This window comes from Phoca vitulina, unplaced genomic scaffold (genome assembly GCF_004348235.1).
Source record: "Phoca vitulina isolate PV1807 unplaced genomic scaffold, GSC_HSeal_1.0 scaffold47, whole genome shotgun sequence".
NCBI classification, from domain to species: Eukaryota; Metazoa; Chordata; class Mammalia; order Carnivora; family Phocidae; genus Phoca; species Phoca vitulina.
In genome coordinates this window covers 9,045,089-9,059,629 of record NW_022589750.1, presented here as the reverse complement: position 1 = coordinate 9,059,629, position 14,541 = coordinate 9,045,089, and the positions used below count along the sequence as shown (strand labels likewise).

Genomic DNA, 14,541 nt, shown 5'->3' with positions numbered 1-14,541 from the left:
CTGAGTTCAGCCCCAGGAGATGTGGGCACACAGCTGACCTTTTGTGTCCATTTAGGGCCCTCCAGGTGGCTTCTGAGGCAGCTCCCAAGGTCAACTTCTCCTTTCCGTGCAAGAAGAGCGGATAGTGCCATCACTCCTGGGGACATTCTGTGCGCATTCCTCAATGCCATTCTTCCCTCTTCTTAGGCTGAGCTTCGGGACACCCAGTCAGAGCTGGAGCGGAAACTCAGGTTGAATGAAAACGCCATCGCCAGGCTCCAAGCCAATCACAAATCCGTTTTGGTGAGTCTGCTCTGGGTCACCTGCCGTGCACCAGCACACCTGAGCTGCCGCTGCAGGCTCAGCCAGGCCCATCTGGGGCTGTGGGACGTGGGGTCACAGGCCCAGCCTCCATGTCCATGGGCTCCTTGGGGTTTCTTGGCAAATGAGAATTGTAGGTAGAGACATGAGCCTAACCCTAACACAACAGGGTGGTGTCACATCGCTGTCAGGTCTTGCTATGAACTTTTGCTATGAAAATGGCAAGTGATTTACTTTTTAATGATACAGAGTAGGAGCAAGATCTGTCCGGTAATAACAGCATTCTTGTTTTTACATTTGCATATGCTTTTTTGGCCAGGGAAAAGGCGTGTGTGGGGGAGTAGAGGGGGCATCTAGCTAGAAATCTAGGAATCATGCAGGGTTTGGGCTTCTCCTCTCATAGGAGGGTGTTTTGCATGCGAGTGTCACCAGCCCTGTGTCCTGGCAGCCAGAGAAAAGAGTGGAGGACTGCTTGATTAGTGGATGGTAACTTGATAAAGCCACTGGTGTGCCATGCTACTCGGTTTTAGTCTCTCTGGTTTATGGACACTTTCCATATAAACTCTAAGTAGACCCAAACAGTTCCACAAATACTTCTCATTAGTGGAAAGCCAAACCATCACCAGAAAAAGAATGCAAAACACCTAAGCTATGGTAGTGAGTCAGCAGGAGCATCTTTGCATACCATGAATGATTCTTCCCAACCATTCATCCATCCATCCTTCCTTCCTTCCTTCCTTCCTTCCATCCATCCATCTTTCTGTCCATCCATCCATCCATCCATCCACCCACCCATCCATCCATCTTTCCTTCCATCCATCCATCCATCCATCCATTCTTCCATCCATCCATCCATCCATCCATCCATCCATCCATATCTGATACGTGTATCCATTTCAACTTAATTTCCTCCTTCTCAGTGTTTACAACTACCTAGGTGTGAAAGATCAACATGTCTTTTGCACCCACATCATTTTATGGAAAGAAGAAAAATAGCTGTCCCCTTAAAGTCTTGTAAACCTTCAGAGATTGTTGATTTCCAGGCTCAAGATAATCTAGAGAACCACATGGAGCATCCTACCTCTTTTCTAGCCCTTTATTTTTCAGACACTCTGATCCCTACTCAGCTTTTCTCATAATTGTGTGGTAACTTGGGGAGGTAGTTATCACAATAGCCAACATGTACAAGGGACATGAACACACAGAGAGATGACAAGACTTGTCTGGGGCCCCCAGATTGATGAAACAGGAACCTGGGATTGTTGCTCCCTCAACCTAAGAAACTCAGGACATTTACAGGCATGTGCACCATCCTCAATCTCTTTAAACCATTAACTTCGATACCTTGATATCTGTGTGGCCCCTCCCCTCTTTAGTCTTTATTTGTCATTATTTGGGGAGGAAATAATATCCTTTGCATATTCCATTTACATGCAAGGAGCAAGTATTTCTCCATGAAACAGTTTAGGAACAAGAGGTCACATTTGACAGTGGAAGAGTCAACCCACCAACATCAGCTGAAGCCTCCTTCCATCACCCTTCCTCATGAGGGCCTTGGTGGAAGAGAAGGGATTTGGACCCTGAAGTCCCTCTTTAGACTCCTGCTTCTCAGCCTCATGGTATTGTGCTTCTATGAGAAACCTGTGATTGCAGGACCCATGTCAGCAGGAAACTCTCAGGGCATTTTGAAGAACAAGATTTATTACTCAAAGGTCCTGGAGGGCACAGAACTCTGCCCGAGGGCCGCAGCCACATCGCAAGGTCGCAGATAGAGAGGGAGGGAGAAAGTACAGACCTGGGGTCTGCCTTTATTGGGGTTGAAGGTGGGTGTCTAGGTTTTTATGGGCACATTCTTAGTTGGCTTATTTAAAGCATAAGAGCAGGAATTCGGGCTCGGGAAGAAGCAGGGTCACTCCAGGGGTCATATATCTAGATCCCCCAGGGAATTCTGAAAGAGGGAGCTTCCTGGGTGGGGGTGGCCCAATTCTTTATCTGATTGTGTTGCTCCGAGCTGTGTCACACAGCTGGAAATATGTTTATTCAGGATGGATGTCTTTGAAAATGGATGCTTCAGGGGTGACAAATGTAATGTTGGGCACTTACATGACAGGTGCTGTTCTCCATGGGCTCTTCTGGGTCTGGGCTTGAGGAATTTGGGCAAGATCTCCCATCTCCTTCTTACTTAGTCCCCATTACCAGCTCATTTATTTCCAGTTCTGTTCAGCTGACCCAACCTCACGGAAGCCAATAGGTGATGGGGCAGTTGGCATGAAAATGACAATGTAGAGAGTCTCTACCCATCTCCCTGCCCCCAGTAAAGATGCCCCTTGCTTCGTTTCCCCCACTCCTTTCTCCTTTGCCAGCAGATCAAAGACTGGGCCACCACTTTGCATATGCCTTTTTGGCCAGGGAAAAGGCGTGTGTGGGGGAGTAGAGGGGGCATCTAGCTAGAAATCTAGGAATCATGCAGAGTTCGGGCTTCTCCTATCATAGGAGGGTGTTTTGCGTGTGAGTGTCACCAGCCCTGTGTCCTGGCAGCCAGAGAAAAGAGTGGAGAACTGCTCGATTAGTGGATGGTAACTTGATAAAGCCACTGGTGTGCCATGCTACTCGGTTTTAGTCTCTCTGGTTTATGGACACTTTCCATATAAACTCTTAAGTAGACCCAAACAGTTCCACAAATACTTCTCATTAGTGGAAAGCCAAACCATCACCAGAAAAAGAATGCAAAACACCTAAGCTATGGTAGTGAGTCAGCAGGAGCATCTTTGCATACCATGAATGATTCTTCCCAACCATTCATTCATCCTTCCTTCCTTCCTTCCCTCCTTCCTTCCTTCCTTCCTTCCTTCCTTCCTTCCTTCCTTCCTTCCTTCCTTCCTTCCTTCCATCCATCCATCCATCCATCCATCTTTCCATCCAACCATCCATCCATCCACCATGGACCACCACCATTCTTGTGGGCTTGCATTCTGGGGCCCTGGCTGAGGAGCCAAGCAAAGGTCCTGCTACCTGGAGTCATCATTTCTTCCTATCTCCCTCTAAACCTTAAGGCTTTCACATGCCCTGGGCCCAGAGTGCCATCCTTTCTGAGTCCTTTCCTTTCCAGGCCCCCCTTATTCTCCTCCTTCCCTCCCCATCTTTCCTGCCAGGGGACAGAGGTGCCCTAGCAGCCTCAGCCTCTGAGGTGTCTGGTATTTGGGCTCCTTGTGGATGCCCAGGGCTGGCCCTTGCTCTTGGAAGGAGGATCAGAAAACAGCATCTAGAGGGGTTGCTCGGATTGCTCTCAGATGGGATCGGTGTGGGTGGCGACAGTGGGGGAGACTGAGGCAGGCAGAGAACAAACTCTGGGCTGTGGGATGAGGTGAAGGGAGTATGAGCAAGGGAAATTGTGTCCAAGATGCTTAGATGAAGTTTAAACTGGAAGTATTCGAGGGAACTGTCAGCACCGGTCCTTAAGAACTACCAAAGGACAGAGGAAAGCATTTACGCTTGGATTGATGTTATAAACATGATATTGACTGAAGGCAGGTATAAAGGATGTTCGTCCTGTGAAAGGGCAAAGTACACATGCATATGCATAAAATGACATCATGTAAACCCTTAGGGTTTATCACCCGGACTTTGCTTTCTATTTTATTTGGACAACACATTCCTCCTGCGCAGGTTTGTGGGTCCTGCCACGCTCAGGGGCCATGGCCACCTACCCACACCCTAAAACATTTTGTGCCTGGCAGAGACACCGTATGATTAGGTAGCTTTCAGTTCTGATGGACTCGGTGGGCAGTTTAACCTGATGTAATAAAATGCCGAGAAAGCGAATTCATGCTACCAATTTGTGCAAAGAAGCCAAATTATTAATGCCCCACAAGACAGATAGCTATCAAGTGTACTGAATACATGCATTTCCCTGGTGGGAGAATTGATTTCAGACACTTGAATCGTAACCCCAGACTGTCAGAGCTGCCAATGGTCTCAGAAATGTATGAGAGATGAAGTTGGTGATGGCAACTAGGTAAATTCGCCCTGGAGAGTAAATCCCCTTTTTTTTTTTCAGGTCCCAGGGTTCATATGAGAATAAAATCTTCCTTTTAGATTTTATTTATGTGTTATTTATATTTATTTATTTATCTATTTGAGAGAGAAGGGTGGGGGAGGGAGGGCACGGGTGGGAGGAGGGGCATTCAGGGAGGGAGAAACAGACTCCCCGCTGAGCAGGGAACCCGATGCCATGCGACGCGGAGCTCCGTCCCAGGACCCTGAGATCATGACCTGAGCCGAAGGCAGATGCTTAACTGACCGAGCCACCCAGGCGCCCCAAAATTTTCCTTTTATGATAGAAAATTGCTTCCTAACTTACGGGTTCCTCGGGTTTACAGTGCTGCGTGCTGAGCTTCGAAAACATTGCATGCCTCACCAACCTTTTCTTCACTGCCCCCTCCCTCACCAGCTGTCCGTGTCAGAGGTGAAGGTGGTGGCCGAGGAGCAGTTTGGGGAGCTGCTTGCTGCCATGAGGAAGGCCCAGGCCGATGTGATGCTCTTCTTGGAGGAGAAGGAGCAAGCCGCTCTGAGCCAGGCCAATAGCATCAAGACGCACCTGGAGCATAGGAGCGCACAGATGGAGAAGAGCAAGCATGAGCTGGAGAGGATTGCTGCCCTCAGCAACACCGTCCTGTTCCTGGAGGTGAGGGGGTGGGGCTGGGTGGTGGGGAGGGGGGAGTGCAGGGGCAGAAGCAGAGGCATCCAGGCCAGGAGTCAGGGAGCACCCTCACTGGGCTAGGCCTGTGGCAGATGTGGGGAATGTGGGAATGGAACTGCTCTTTGATAAATGGGGTGCACGGGGAGCCACGGGGACAGACAGAAGCAGGTTTTAGCAGAATACAGGAATACCCCAGAGGGGAAGGCCAGACTTCCCAGAGTGGGAGGTTGGAACCAGGTTGTGGGAGGTAAGTCATGTCCAAAGAGAGAGAACAGCCTGTGCACAGCTAGAGAGGTTTCAGAGAGCACAACTGACTTGGGGAATAAGGCGCTTTCACCAGGATGGGGCGTGGGCTGCTGGGCACTTAGGGATGGAGGTGAGGAAGCAAAGATGGATGCAGGTGGAGGGTTTCAGGTGGGGGAGTGAGGAGCTGAGGTCAGTGTACCTGGCAGGGGTGAGGCTGGAGACCTCTTGCCTTTCAGAGAGGGCCGTGTGTAGCTGGTTGATGGAGAAGGCCCTGCGGCAGAGACCTTTCATTACAGGGCAAGTCCTTATACACTAAGCCACATTGCCAGTAGGGCCAGATCTGAAGGGTATGTAATCTTGCAGGGATCGGGTGTAAATCCCGTCATCCCAGATCTGTCACTAGATAGCTGGGTAGTTATTAACCAAGTCACTTAAACTTTCTGGGTCTCAAATTCCTCATTTATCAGACAATCAGGTCGGAGTCAATAGCTTGCTTGCTTGCTTGCTTGCTTTCTTTCTTTCTTTCTTTCCTTCTTTCCTTCTTTCCTTCCTTCCTTCCTTCTTTCTTTTAAAGATTGTTTATTTATTTGAGAGAGAGAGAGAGAGCATGAGCCGGGGCGGGGGGGGGATGGGCAGAGGGAGAGGGAGAAGCAGGCTCCCCACTGAACAGGGTGCCCAACACGCAGGGCTTGATCCAGGACCCCAGGATCATGACCTGAGCCGAAGGCAGACACTTAGCTGACCGAGCCACCAAGGCGCCCCCAGAGTCAATAACTTTCAAGGCTCCTTCAGCTCTAATATCCCTAAATACAAATAATTTTTTTTTGTTTGCACCTTTGAAAAAGTTCCCCTCTAGTTACAACAAACATAAATGTTCATTATGAAAAAAGACTTGAAAAACACAGGGAAAGATGAAGGAAAACTATCATCCATACTCCTACCACCCAAAACAACCATAGTTATCCTTTAATGAGAGAAAGAAGCAGGCAGAGAATGACAGACAAAAATACAAGAATGTCCCTCTTTCTGTCAGTTCCCTTGCTTTTCAATATCAAAACAAAGAAAATGTGAACAAATACTTGGCTTCCCACATCATGAGTTTCCCCAAAGAGGACATACATAATTTTTCTTTTTTCTTTTCTCCTTTTAGGACTTTAATTTAAAAACTTTAATATGTATAAAACCTATTTTTCTATAAGATAACTTATTCACATAGAAAGATAACTTCTCCAAATCGTGAGCCAGTTGAAATGACAACACGTATTGAATAACCAATTTTTTCCCCCACTGATTTAAAATATCACTTTTCTCAGGTATGGCGCTAACTCTATATGCAGTGTTAAAATGTTTATCTTTCTATCAACTCCCTGGGTTGGCCTTTTTCTTCTCTTCCATTAAACTGCCTAACCATTTTGGTACAGTTTTCTTTCCATTGCTAAGTTTTCGGCTCTATCCAGTCTGCCCTGCAATGCTCCAGCTGAGTTTGGGCTTTGACACTGTGTTGCATCTGTGGCAAAGGCAGCATTCCTGTCTGAGGATCTGTTCATGGGTCTTCCTAGTGCTGTACCTGTTCCTCCACTCCTCCCTTCTATAATGTGACTTGTGTTTAAATTCTAAAAAAGACGGGTGCCCGGGTGGCTCGGTCGGTTAAATGCCTGCCTTCGACTCAGAGTGTGATCCCAGGGTCCTGGGATAGGGCCCTGTGTTGGGGTCCCTGCTCAGCAGGGAGTCTGCTTCTACCTCTCCCTCTTCCTCTTCCCCCTCTCATGCTCTCTCTCTCTCTCAAAGACATAAATAAAATCTTTTTGAAAAACTCTAAAAAAGAAAAAAAAGTCCCGAAGGAATGAAAGTAGCAGGAATGTTACTGTTGCTATTTGGACTGTTGGCATACAATGTGTTCTTGTTCTTGGGTCTCTTGATTTTGATTTTGATTTTTAAATTTTAATTTGTGTGTGTGTGTGTCTCTTGATTTTTATTTATTTTTATTTTTTATTTTTATTTTTTAAAGATTTTATTTATTTTTCAACAGAGAGAGACAGCGAGAGAGGGAACACAAGCAGGGGGAGTGGGAGAGGGAGAAGCAGGCTTCCGGCTGAGCAGGGAGCCCGATGTGGGGCTCGATCCCAGGACCCCGAGATCATGACCTGAGCCGAAGGGCAGATGCTTAACGGCTGAGCCACCCAGGCGCCCTATTTTTATTTTTTTATGTTTATTTTTTGTATGTGTCTCTTGATTTTTATTTTTTTTTTAAAGATTTTTATTTATTTATTGAGGGAGATAGTGATAGAGAGCATGAGAGCGGGGAGAGTCAGAGGGAGAAGCAGACTCCCTGCTGAGCAGGGAGCCCAATGCGGGACTCGATCCCGGGACCCCAGGATCATGACCTGAGCCGAAGGCAGTCGCTTCAACAACTGAGCCACCAGGCACCCATGTCTCTTGATTTTTAAAAGCCCACTGTAAAAAAAAAAAAAAAACTTTCTGTGTTGCTGGGTCTTGAGCCAGTCATGTTACATATGCTTGCTTTGTGAAGGGCACATTACCATTAACCCATTTTACAGATGGGGGCAGTGTGGTAATGAGAGTAGTCCAGTTTCAGAAATTCAGAAATGAAGGCAAGTTCTGCCATGTTTCCTTTCCTGTAGGAGTACTGCAAGTTTAAGAACACTGAGGACAGTGCCTTCCCTAGTGTTTACATCGGACTCAAGGACAAGCTCTCGGGCATCCGCAGGGTCATCACAGACTCCACGGTGCACTTAATCCAGTTGCTGCAGAACTACAAGGAGAAGCTCCAGGATTTCTCCAAGGAAGGTGAGGAAAACTGTCTGGGCCATGGGCTATGGAATGTGTGTTTCTCAGAGTGTGAAAGAGCTAAGGGAGGGAGGGCGAAATCAGGGGGAATGGCTCATCTTCAAAGCCATCCTTTGGCCAGACCAGTGGCTAATGGACACTTACCTTGATGATTTGATTTTATGATTGAGACCCAGAGAAGTTGAGTTAGTTACATCCTGCCATTGGCTCGAATTTCTCTGACTAGTTTCCGAGGTTGCTAATGCCTGTACTTTGAAGTGAGATCCAAGTCAGTTTGGGATCGTTCTCCAGCGTATTTTGTTTCACCCATGGAGAAATGCATTGAGCAAGATTCTCTCTGACATGGCTAGAGTCCAGCCCTTTCTTCCCCCAGGGAGACCAGGGAAGAGTGGCTGGAAAGTCCTGCTTCTTAGGTTCTCCTGACCACCTGGACAGGTATGCATTTGTAACTCTCTGATTTTCTAGAGGAGTATGATATCAGCACTCAAGTGTCTACTGTTGTCGAGCGCAAGTATTGGACCTCAAAACCTGAGCCCAGCACCAGGCAACAGTTCCTCCAATGTAAGTTGCAAACAGCTTCCTTTACCCACTTAACTGATGTCAGTGCAATGCTCACTGGAACAAGATCACCCTCTTTCCTGTAAGTTTCGGGCTCTTGCAACCTCAGGTCTCTCCCTAAATGGGATATTTAATTTTTTTTTTTTTTTACCTTTCATGTTTGAGACAATTTCAAACTTACAAAGACATTGAAAAAATAGGGACAGAATTCTTGTATACCTTTCATCTGACTTGTACTGTAACTACGGTACATCGTCCAAAACCAGGAAATGAACATCCCTTCACTGCTATTAACTCATCTATAGAATTATCCAAGTGTTTCACCAAGCGTGCCAACCAAGGTCCTTTTTCTGGCCCCAAGTCTGATCCAAGATCACAGATGTTTCCCTGCCTCCTTAGTCTCCCCCAATCTGGGTCCAGTCCCTTAGTCTGTCTTTCATGAGCTTGGCACTTGGGAGCTCCTGGCTAGTTACCAGATGACTTCCTTTTAAGTCTGGCTTGGCCAGAATTGTGTAACCTGTTGTCCTGTCATTATGTGGTACTGACCTGGTCTGTTAGCATGTTTTAAAACACCGTGTTTCCGATCAGTACGTAACCAGTCCACATGCTTTCATCTTCTAGGATGAGGCAGGACTGCATTTATGCAGTTGAGGTTCATTTTTATGACATTTGGCGGATTAATCTTTTTGGAACATGCCGTTGAATCCTGTTACTGCTTGTTTTCTGGGGGTGACCACTGGTTGGCTAACTGCTGGACCCCCTTTTTCTCCAGTTTTTACATGGAGCCTCGGGTTCCGAGGACTGTTTCCTGTTTTTGCTCCAGCTCCTACTTTTTCTCAGGACCTCTTCACTTACACATAGTTTCCTTTATTTATTCTTTCCTGCTTCCTGACAGAAGCACATTTGTATTTTTATAAACAGATTAATACAAGAAACCAAACACCCTTTATTCTTGACATTAAGATAAAAATGAAATATATTCTATTATAACCTATCTTCTTTGGCATTACAGAGGTCTTTTTTCATACCTGATATTAACTTTGTCTCTTTGGGTATTGTTATGAACTTTGAGCTTTTTATAGAATCAGATTGTTTGGGGTGCCTGGGTGGCTCAATCACTGAGCGTCTGCCTTCGGCTCGGGTCATGGTCCCGGGGTCCTGGGATCGAGCCCCGCATCGGGCTCCCTGCTCGGCGGGAGGCCTGCTTCTCCCTCTCCCACTCCCCCTGCTTGTGTTCCCTCTCTCATTGTGTCTCTCTCTGTCAAATTAAAAAAAAAAAAAATCTTAGAATCCGATTGTTTGACCTGTCAAAGTCGTGTGGCTCAAATTGCCGATTTAACCCATGGGAGCCTCTCTTTCTCCTTTAAAGCTTTTTTTTTTTTTTTTTACTTAGATTTATGTATTTATTTTAGAGAGAGAGCGGAGGAAGGGGCAGAAAGCGAGGGAGAGAGAGAGTCCTAAGCAGACTTCCTGCTGAGCACGGAGCCTGATGTGTGGCCAATTCCAGGACCCTGAGATCACGACCTGAGCCAAAAACAAGTTGGCCGCTTGGAACCGACTGAGCTCCCCAGGCACCCCCACCACTCTTTGTCCTTTAGACATTGACATTCTGCCCTTGAAATTCTGAAAAATATCGTTGCTTTCTGGTGCCAACAGAATATTCCAGACCCACTCTGATTTTCTTGTCCCAAGACATAGAGTCACCTCCTTGCCAAGAAGTCCTGGTTCCCCTTAGATGAGAATATTATTGTTCAATATCTGGATGCTAAGGATTGCCAAAGGAGTTGGTCAGTAAAAGTCTGCTACTGATACTGTTGGGAACTTTTAGAAACATAGAGCTGCAGACAGTTTTAACAATATGCCTTTTTTGGGGTGCCTAGGTGGCTCAGTCATTCAGGCGTCTGACTCTTGATTTTTGTCTCGGGTCATGATCTCTCAAGATCATGAGATTGAGCCCCTCATCAGGCTCCCTGATTGGTGGGGAGTCTGCTTCTCTTTCTCTCCCTCTCCCTCTGCCCCTACATCCCCTCGTGCCTACTCTCTCTCTCTAAAATAAATAAATAAATCTTTAAAAAATATGCCTTTTAAGACACATTTTTTTGAGATATTATTGACAGATAACTTTGTACACTATAATGATTTGACATCTGCGTATATTGTGAAATGATCGCCACAATAAGTTTGGTTAGCATCCTATGTCCTCACATAGTTACAAAATTCTTTTTTCTTATGATGAGAACTTTTGAGATCTACTCTCTTAGCAACTCTCAAATATGCAGTACAGTATTGTTCACTATAGTCACCATGCTGTACATGGCATCCCCTGGACTTCTCTTATAGCTGCAACTTTGTACCTTTGACTGCCTTAGAAATATGGAATGCTTCACAAATTTGCACGTCACCTCTGTATATGGACCGTGCTAATTTCTGTATCATTCCCATTTTAGTGTAGATGCTGCCAAAGTGAGCACCTATGTGCCTTTTTATGGTCCTCAGTTCGCATTCATTTTTCCTTTTTTTTTTTTTTAAGATTTTATTTATTTATTTTGAGACAGAGACCTGGGGGAGGGGCAGATGGAGAGGGAGAGAGAGAGAATCTCAAGCAGATTCTGTACAGAGCCCGATACAGGGCCCGATCTCACTACCCGGAGGCCATGACCCGAGCCAAAATCAAGAGTCGGACCGTCAACCGACTGAGCTACTCAGGCACTCCTTCATTTTTCCTTTTAACTTCTTAGATTGTTGTGTCCTCTTTTTTTCCTTCTACAGTGGTCTCATTGACTACTAAGAATTTCCCGTACAAAAAAAAAAAAAGAGAATGTTCCTTACCTAGACACAAAGGAGTTTGGAAAACTCTGGGTTAATCTAAAATAATTTTTTATATTAATGGATTTTAAATAGGCTCGAATATGCTAATTCATTGGGGAGATATACACTGAACATCCTCTCTGAGCTAGAAGCCCAGGATCAAGTCCCATATGAAATGTGGATTATAGATTAGAAGGAAGACAGGCACGAAACAAACAAATAAATAGATTATACACATTGTGTGGAGTACCATGACGCTTAAGAAGCCAGACGGCTCTGAGAGAAAGTGGTGGAAAGTCACAGAGGGCCTCTTTGAGGACATGAACCCTTAGCTACAATTTGAAAGGATCAGTAGGAATCCCCCAGGCTCAGGTTAGGGCGATGATCATGTCACAGGGGGATTGGTCTGTGCTAAAGCCCTGAAGTGGGCTCAGTGTTGCATGCTTCTGAGGCCAGGATGGCTGGACCATGGCCATCAAGGGCCAGAGGGCAGGAGACAAAGCTGGAGACACGGGCAAGGGCCAGTCATGCCCGGCTGTGCAGGCTGGGGTGAGGGGTCACTGCTTTATTCTGTGGCCGCGAGGCACCATCTAAGGTCTTGAAGCTGGGGTGACATGATTTACCTTAGCCTACACCCTGAAACATGCTCCACGGCTCTGTGGTGGACAAGGGATGGAAGAGGGTCAAGACGGAGCAGCATGGCCAGCAAGGAGTCTGTTGTATGATTCTGGACTAGATTGGGGGTAAAGCCGTGGTTGGGACAGAAGTGGGATCTACTGGGCTTGAGACTATCTGTGTGTATGTGTGTGTGCGTGGGGGGCGGGTGGTGAGGATGGGAGCAAAGAAATTTCCAAAATAACTTTAGTGTGACTCCAGCAACTGGGTGCATGGAGGTGCCATTATTTTTTTCTTCCCTGGGATTGGGAAGACAATGTGTTTGAGGGAATGGTTGAGAGTTTACCATGCTATCTATATATTGGTCAAATTAAAAAAAAAAAACTAGAAAGACTCAAGTGTGGGTATATGAGTGCCTATTTCCACAAGCCCTTGCCAACACCGAGAAGAATAGTGCCCAGCTTTCGATACGTATTTGTCGAATGAATGGATGACTCAATCAGTCGGTTTTATTTCTTGATTCCATTCCGCAAATCACACGGTCAATGCCAAGCAATTGGACCTTCAGAAAGGAAAGAAGTTGAGTGAGTGACTTGTGTTCTCTGTTCTCTGGTTTTCGCCCACCTCTTTTCTGGGGGGAGCAGCGGCCTGGGGTAAACAGAGAAGAGGAGAGAGATGTTTTCTCATAGCTGGGAGGCAGGCTGGGTTCGAAGAGTTCTGTCCAGAGCAGCCGTCTGTTCCTGACCTGCCTCCCCGCCATTCTTCCGTATCCCCTCAGATGCGTGTGACATCTCCTTTGACCCGGACACAGCTCACAGGTATCTCCGGCTACAGGAGGACAATCGCAGGGTCACCAACACCACGCCCTGGGAGCATCCCTACCCGGACCTCCCCAGCAGGTTTGTGCACTGGCGGCAGGTACTGTCCCAGCAGAGCCTCTACCTGCACAGGTACTATTTCGAGGTGGAGATCTCCGGGGCGGGCACCTACGTGGGCCTGACCTGCAAAGGCATCGACCGGAAAGGGGAGGAGCGCAACGGTTGCATTTCTGGAAACAACTTCTCCTGGAGCCTCCACTGGAACGGGAAGGAGTTCACAGCCTGGCACAGCGACACGGAAACCCTGCTCAAAGCCAGCCCTTTCCGGAGGCTGGGGATCTACGTGGACTTTCTGGGGGGGATCCTCTCCTTCTACGGGGTAGAGCCCGAGGCCATGACTCTGATTCACAAGTTTGAGTGCAAGTTTTCAGAGCCGGTCTACCCTGCCTTCTGGCTTTCCAAGAAGGAAAATGCCATCCGGATCATGGATCTGGGAGAGGAGCCTGAGAAGCCAATGGCAGCTTCTGCCGAGGCTGCTCCCTAGACCCCAGACTCTTGCTGACCACAGAGACGGGGCAGAAGCCTGCATCTTAAGGGGGACCTGGGGATGGAAATGTTTGCCAGCGGGAGCCGGCTTTAGGAGTCACACGGGTCCCTGCACAAGGAGAGACGTCTCTGGCTTTTCCCTTTTGCTCCCTGCTGTGCTGTTCTCTATGTTATAGTGCTCCCTAGGCACGTACACCCCGTTTCTCATCTTCTAGTGATACTCTCCTGTCTGCTCAGGTGAGTAACACACTGTGCCCAGGCTCGGTGACCAGGAATCTTCAGAGCAATAAAAAAGATGGCAGAGTAATCAGAATCAATTGCAAGCTCTGTTTTGCATTGCCTACCCCCAGATACTGTTCTGGATGCTGTGTGGCCATTGAGTCCACCTTCACAGCAGCCCCCTGGGGGTAGAGGCTCCTATCATCCTCATTTTGCGGATGGGGAACCCCTGTTCCCGGGTGTGTGTGTGTGTGTGTGTGTGTGTGTGTGTGTGAGTGAACTTGCTCAAAGTCACTGCGCTCACATGGCGAGCAAGTGGCAGAGCTGGGATTTGAACGTGGGCAGGCTGATGCGGAGATTTTCACCACCACACCATGCTGCCCTCCTCATTCCGTCATGGGTATTGTGGGTAAGGGAATAAGCTACACGATGTCCTCCTCAGCATGGACACCCAATGTCTTAAACCCTCAGTGTGTCTGCACCCACTCCGTCTGGCTGGGTCGTGCAGCTGAGACCCCGTTACCTCAACAGCAGCTCAGCCTCTTTTTGGATAGTAAAAATGATAAGAAATGTCTTTCCAGAGTCCGAGTCTTAGTCCTCATGACCTCTGAAGGGGGGGTCTCACTCAAGATGTGGGCTTGTCTAATTTCTCATTCAGAGGACAGTCCTTCAAATATTTGGAGGCAGTTCTCATGCATATCCCCCAGGGAAGTAGTCTGGTTTTCACGCTCCATTTCCCACTTTTCTTCATAACTTCTGGGTCTTTTCCTATGAACTGTGTCAGGCAAGTCTCTCTTCCTCTTCGATAGCTGCTGGTCCTTTCTCAAGAGTCTATTTCTTTACGTCGCTTGTCTTGTTTCCAGAGACCCCGTCCTCTATTTGTGTCCAAGGATTTATACAGTGTAGGATTTGAATTTTTTATCA

The 14,541-nt window shown here is 47.2% G+C and overlaps 2 protein-coding genes and 1 non-coding gene across 4 annotated transcripts in view; 2 read left to right on the top strand and 1 right to left on the bottom strand.

Moving 5' to 3' along the window:
* The window catches only part of TRIM16 (tripartite motif containing 16), a 50,375-nt gene extending 36,968 nt beyond the window's left edge, over positions 1-13,407 (top strand). For both annotated transcript variants that reach the window (XM_032431760.1, XM_032431761.1), the window contains 5 exons: positions 187-282; positions 4,751-4,984; positions 7,888-8,053; positions 8,519-8,614; positions 12,813-13,407. In XM_032431760.1, the coding sequence (XP_032287651.1) occupies positions 187-282; positions 4,751-4,984; positions 7,888-8,053; positions 8,519-8,614; positions 12,813-13,396 (1,176 nt within the window). In that variant the 3' untranslated portion in view covers positions 13,397-13,407. The remainder of the gene's footprint in view (positions 1-186; positions 283-4,750; positions 4,985-7,887; positions 8,054-8,518; positions 8,615-12,812) is intronic.
* Positions 10,979-11,082, bottom strand: LOC116649400. Its single transcript, XR_004302665.1, has one exon. It is a non-coding gene; the product is annotated as a U6 spliceosomal RNA (small nuclear RNA).
* Positions 13,408-13,549: 142 nt separating the features above from the next.
* The window catches only part of CDRT1 (CMT1A duplicated region transcript 1), a 44,191-nt gene continuing 43,199 nt past the window's right edge, over positions 13,550-14,541 (top strand). Inside the window, exon 1 of the mRNA XM_032431754.1 lies at positions 13,550-13,635. The gene's annotated coding sequence lies outside the window, so the exon portion shown is untranslated. The remainder of the gene's footprint in view (positions 13,636-14,541) is intronic.